The 6,492-nt window shown below is 37.9% G+C and overlaps 1 protein-coding gene across 1 annotated transcript in view; it reads right to left on the bottom strand.

Annotated features, from left to right (window-relative positions):
• Positions 1-802: 802 nt before the first annotated feature.
• LOC311089896 (xaa-Pro dipeptidase-like) overlaps positions 803-6,492 on the bottom strand; it is an 82,583-nt gene continuing 76,893 nt past the window's right edge. Inside the window, exons 12-15 of the mRNA XM_084124938.1 lie at positions 6,364-6,492; positions 5,341-5,525; positions 2,620-2,811; positions 803-1,747 (exon numbers count right to left, since the gene is read on the bottom strand). The exon at positions 6,364-6,492 is cut by the window's right edge and continues 20 nt beyond it. Of these exons, the coding sequence (XP_083981064.1) occupies positions 1,604-1,747; positions 2,620-2,811; positions 5,341-5,525; positions 6,364-6,492 (650 nt within the window). The 3' untranslated portion in view covers positions 803-1,603. The remainder of the gene's footprint in view (positions 1,748-2,619; positions 2,812-5,340; positions 5,526-6,363) is intronic.

Genomic DNA, 6,492 nt, shown 5'->3' with positions numbered 1-6,492 from the left:
AAAACATGTAAAAAAACAAACGTCATTAAACACATGAGTCAGACGGTTGTTCTCGTCTCATGCGGTTCTTGGCCAAAATAAGCTGAATAATGTAGATCAGACTTTCTGCTGCTGATAGTCTGAGGTCAGGCCTCGTCATCTCCAGTCACATTTCAGTAAAAGCTAAAGAGTAACTCTTAGTTCAGTGATCTGACCAGGAACAACAGGCGAGAAGAAAGTTTGGTGTCAGAGAAGAATCCCAGTTCTATTAATATCCTCCACACTGAACATGGAGATTATGATTATTCATGTTTTATCATGTCTCTCTGAAAGTATTTTGTATTGTGACTCTCTTTGAGTCTATTTAAACCTGGTTTGATGGCGGCCATTACGGCTCTGTCTCCCTGATATGATCCCGACACAAAAACTAACACTTGCATTTATTCATTTAGCAGATGCTTTTATCCAAAATGAGGAACATCACAAGTCAACAATAATCATATACACAATGCCAAGTTTATGGTATAAAATACATGACGCAATAGCAGAAAATATGCAAAAGAGACAATTACTTTTCTTTTTTTATTAATAGGAATTATAGTAAGCATCTTTAAACTGATTTCTAAATAAAAAAGACAGTTTGCTGTTAGAGAGCAAGGCTTGAGACTCTGTTTCTTTCGTTGTGATGACTTTCAAGTAGACACACCATGACAAAAATGCTTTCTGCCTTTTCAAATAAAAAACACACACAGTTGAGATGAACACAATTAATGATGGAAACATATGCAACAAAACTGACATTAAAGTGTCACACCCTCATGAAGACTGAGTAACTCTCTTTATTCAGCTGATTTACTGTAAAGTTCATTAAAGAGAAGTCATGTGACTCATCAGCAATCTTAGTGCAGTAACAGCCTCAAACTATTGCTTTACACGTGTGGAAACAAGTACAGCTGGAATCTACTGGAATGAGGAAAGACAATCTCCAAAACAGTTTTTCTCCTAATCTGATGATGGTGTCATACATTTAACTTCTTCAGCTCAAATCATGCATGAACACTTTAGGGTAAAAATCAAAAGGTGATTGTGTTGTTGAACTGTAAAAGCGCTTCATTCATACAGTCATATTATTGAGTGTCAGGATTTCTCTCATCCATCTCTGTTTACTGCTATTCCCACAGTTTAGTTCAACAAAAACAACTCATATGGGATTTAAACATGACAGAATTTCATGAATTAGTAAATAAAAGGTTGCACACGATTCTTAATGATGCTAGAAAAATCAGATGTTTATTAAAAATAAGCATTGCATTTTCTTACAAACTTGCAAAAAGTGTACAGGATAAAATGCAAATGAATTGAGTAAAGTTTAAGTCAGGCTAAATAAAGTTCAGAGCTGCTTTATTAAGAATCAAACTCTGAAAATGTTACACGGCTGCTACATGAAAGCATAAATGATCCAGTAATTCATTTCTGACACTGATTTCCAGAAGTGAAGTCATACAGAAGCGGTCACATGTTGTGTGTTTCCCTTTAAAGATACTCATTTACTTAAAGTTTAAAGTCTGATATGTTGAAGAGGAGGAGTGTCATTATTATAATCATCATCATCATCATCATAATCTCAGAATTTCTGGCTGCTGTTGGGACTGAAGGGTTTGGACGTTTCCTCGGCCATGAACGCCTCAATCTCCTCCACGGTTCGAGGAACGCAGGTCAGAAGCTCCACGCCGTCAGCCGTCACAGCGATATCATCCTCAATGCGCACCTGAGACACACACACACACACACACACACACACACACACACACACACACACGCACACGATCAGCAATATTCATGTTTGCATTTAATTTCCTCATATACTGTCATATACACTTTAATTCCCCCATCTTATCATATACTGTAATTTCAGCATCAGCTCTTTTCTCTGAAACGCTTCCATCAAGGATTCAGTCTCTCTAAGCTCCGCCTCTCTGAGAGCTGCTCTGCTGTGATTGGTCAGAAAGCAAACGCTCATTATCATATCTGAATCTCAGCTCTTGATCACAGTGATACGAACAGTGACGATGGCGTGTGTTTTACCATATCAATCTCAGAAAACAGCGTCTTCTCCACACGAACAACACGAACCAATCTCAGATAAACTACAGTGTTTGAGGGCGGGGCTAAGAGATGCTGCTCAGCCAATCAAGACCACAGGCTGGCATTATGCTAATTAGTTACAAGTGAGACTGGAATTACTGACGACACATTTCAGCAGCTCAGAATCTTTTCTTTGATCTTTAAAACTTTGCAGAACTTTTACATTCACAAAACGCTCTATTACACACTACATGAAAGATCATATTCGAAAAAGCATAAACATTCAGAATATTCATTTATAAAATCTGGATGCATGGAACTTTAGTCCTTTTGATTATAAAGTGAAAGATAAAAGAAATATACATATATAGTATATTTTATATGTACTGTATATAATGTATGATTTATATGCTTAAATTATAGCATATAATATTATACATTGACAAATCAACAAAATGATCAGCAAAAATGATATGGTGTTAAAGAAAGGACTAGTTATGAATGTATGTGTATCTGTATATCTACTGTAATGTATATGTTATTAATAATTCTGACCCCGCCGAAGCCGCGGAAGCGATTGAGGACGTCTCTGTTGATGAAGCCGCACTGAGTCGGGGAGTCCAGCGCTTTATCCAGGAGATGATTGATGAAATATATTCCCGGCTCCACCGTGAGGACCATCCGCTCCTGCACCACACGACCCATCCTGAGACTCTTCAGCCCCGGCTCGTCCACACGCTCGATGCCCTGAACAACACACACACACACACACACACACACACACACACACACACACACACACACACACACACACTTATAACCGCTGCTGCTGCTGATCATCGTAAGCAGCGTTTCTCTAACCTGTCCTGAAGACACATTCACTGCACATTGTGTCAGTCTCTTCATCTAACACACACCTGACTACACTCACCTGCTCATTAGTAGAGATTGTAAGACAAACCCTGCGTCTCAATGTCCATACTATCCATCCTAAACAGTGTGTGAGATTAAAATAAGTGTCTCCCAAAGCATAGTATGTAGAATAGAGTATGCCAGAAGTCCAAAGATGGTTTACTATTCCCGGTGGATTTGTGAAGTGTGGATCCGTGCTCATTATATCAGCTAATATTACCCACAATCCATCGCGCTCTGGAGGAGAAACAACAAACACGAGTCAAAAGTGTGAAAAAAACCCCTACAAAACATGGTGGATATGCGTGACCGACGGTGAGAGGTTTAGATAAAGCTTTGAGTGACTAATCATAGTTTTAACCAGATAAGAAAATATTTATTTAATGGTATCCCTGTTATATTTCATCTGCAACAACAACGTGGACTTTTATAAAGATCCGTTTGGCCATTCACTTTTAAATGCATCATTACGCATTAATATGAGGAGAGTCTCTGCATGAAAGACCCGCGACTGCAGATCAACGCTTCTGCATTTGAGCCAGGGATCACAGTGGGGTAAGACACTTGAGTCTAGGACAAACGGTTTTGTACTTTTGGTTGCTGTAGCGCCTCCTATGGGCCAATTGGGGTCATACTCTGGTTTCAAGTCTCTAGGCCTGCACGATCAGTTCTACAAATTCTTAGGGTTTCAACATTTTTCAGCATGAAATGTGGAGGATTTTAACTGTGAGAAGATGATTGACAGGCCAGTTTACTGTGACAGGATCCGACAGAGAGCAACCGTTAAAGACACTATTGTATGACGTGATAGTTTGTCCCAAAGCTTGTCTACTTTCTGCCACACACTCAGAAGTATCTGCTTTTTCTTCACAAAAAGAGTACACACTTTTATGGCGTAGTATAAGTAGGTGAATTGAGATGCAGCACTGGGCTGTGTCTGAAATCGTCCCCTATTTCATCAAATAAGGATCTATTAGAGGATACAGCCATTTGTAGTGTCCTAAACCATAGTTATTGACGTTATTTAGTGCACTCATTCAATCCCACAATGCACCACAATAACAAGTGTACAATTCAATGGCTAGAGAATACCCCTTAATCCACTGTGAGAGTCGTGCACTGAATGAATTCCCGCGTCTCGCCAGGAGATAATATCGTAATATCACAGCGTAATATCACACAGGTATAAATTGATTATTAAATTGTTTAAATATGACTTATACATGCTATTTTCCATAGCAGAGTTCAGGATAAATCTTCTCATTACTACTGGAGCTGCCAGTTTGCTATGTTTCAATAATGAATTATTAAACAGCAATCACAAACTATGCAGAAGCGTCTCACTCAGTGTCCAGATTCACTCACTCGTTTTCATTCACTCCTTCAAGTGGACTATATTAGTGGAGTAATGTAGGGAATAGTGAATGAGGGTGTAGGATGTGATTTTGAACACAGCATTGGACTGAGTGTGTCTGATGAGTGTGTCAGTGATGAGGGTCTTCAGGACACGGGTGAGAAACACTGCTTTTGACGACATTTGGTTTTAATCAGGCCTTTAAATGATTCATTCCTTCCTTTACAAAGTCAGTTCATGAGGGAAATATTTCCATTGATCTTTAGAAATAAAGAAGCTTGACTATGAAAGCATAGATTAAAATGTAGTTTGATAAAATAAACATTCAATACAGTTTTATTTGTATTGTGCCTGTCATAATACATATATCAAAGCAGCTCTACAGAAAATCAAAATGTTAATGTTTATAATCGTAATGTTTAATAGTCTTCATTGAGAAGTTCAGCACTTTGAAGCTAAATCTGGAGACAATATAAATCATCAAACAGAAGAGATTTGATATATAGTGTACAGTATATGGCTTTATGTGAGTGACTATGTGCATAAAATTATATATGTATATATACAGTCTAAAGATTGTCAAATGAAGTGAGTAAATCACATTGCAGTGACATTGATGATTATAACATCTGTATGATTTTGGTTTTAATTTATAACATTTTGGTGTTTGTTTGTTACCATATTTGTTAGCTACCATACCATGGCATTTCTGAGAAAAATGCTAAAATCTAGCAAAATAAAAAGTTTAAAAGTATAAATTTAAAAGTTTTTTTAAAGGTTTTAAGATTTATCTTCAACAAAAATCTAAAATCATATCTGGCCTCTTAACATTTTGGCGTAGTAACACATAATTACTGATCTTCTAACAATTTCCAATCTCAAAATTACACATATTGTTTGTGATTTTTGTCTCATCACTCACCGTTTAGCACCGGATTATACATTATACAGGGAAAAATAGAGTCAAAAAGTGTGTGAATGTGTTGTACCAGTGAAAGCTCAGAACTGACCTCTGGATACCCCCCCACGTCGTGGACGTCGATGCCCAGTAAGTGTCCCAGTCCGTGAGGCATGAAGACGGAGCCCAGATGGACCTTCAGCATCTCCTCCACCGCCCCACGCAGGATCCCCATCTTCAGCAGCTCCTCCAGGTGAACCCGGTCCGCCAGACGGTGCATGTCGGTCCACTTCACACCTGAGCGGGACATCAGACGCTGAGCTGAGCTGAGACCCTCATTACATTTACATTTAGTCCTTTATCAGGACTAAAGCAAGCGAGTCATCGTGAAGAGGCAAAAACAACGCAAGAAGTGCTCAAAATACAAGGTTCAAGCATTTCTTAGAGTAGAATAAGCCATACAAGGGAGGATTAAAGGTAAACACTGAGGTCAAAGGTCATTTTACAGCTCTCTTTGACTTTAAACCAAACACACAGTGTCTATTTGACTTTTTTGGAAGTGCATTCTTAAATAACAAAACTCAAATTTCAATATACACTACCATTCAAAACTTTGGAAATTACGAAATTAATCATTTTATTCTACAAAGATGCACTACATTGATCAAAAGTGACTGTAAATATATTTATAATGTTACAAAAGATTGTATTTCAAATAAATGCTGTTCTTTTGAACTTGCCATTCATCAAAGAATCCTGAAAACTACCTTGTTTCCACAAGAAATGAAGATTTTGAATGTTTTCAACATTAATAATAATCATAAATGTTTCTTGATCATCAAATCATCATATTAGAGTGATTTCTGAAGGATCATGTGACACTGAAGACTGGAGTAATGATGCTGAAAATTCAGCTTTGATCACAGCAATAAATTACACTTTACTATATATTCACATAGAAAACAGTTATTTTAATTTGTAATAGTTTTTCACAATTTTACTGTATTTTTGATCAAAAATCCCAAACCTTTGACTGTAAGTGTAGATCAGACTTTCTGCTGATAGTCATAGATTTGGTCAGTAAAAGACTCAGTTTTGCTCCTGATCTGCAGTATTGTGACTCTAGAGTGTGTACCAGGTTTGATGGCGTCCATCACGGCTCTGGAGGACTTCAGCACGGCTTCATAAACGGCTCTCTGGTCCGCGGTGAACTTGCCGTTGGCCGGGAAAGAGCAGGTGATGTCGGAGGAGTAGCAGTAATACT

The sequence above is a fragment of the Abramis brama genome (genome assembly GCF_963993115.1).
Source record: "Abramis brama genome assembly, chromosome: 9".
Taxonomy (NCBI): Eukaryota; Metazoa; Chordata; class Actinopteri; order Cypriniformes; family Leuciscidae; genus Abramis; species Abramis brama.
The sequence above is the reverse complement of the archived record's forward strand: the minus strand, read 5'-3'. Positions and strand labels throughout refer to the sequence as shown.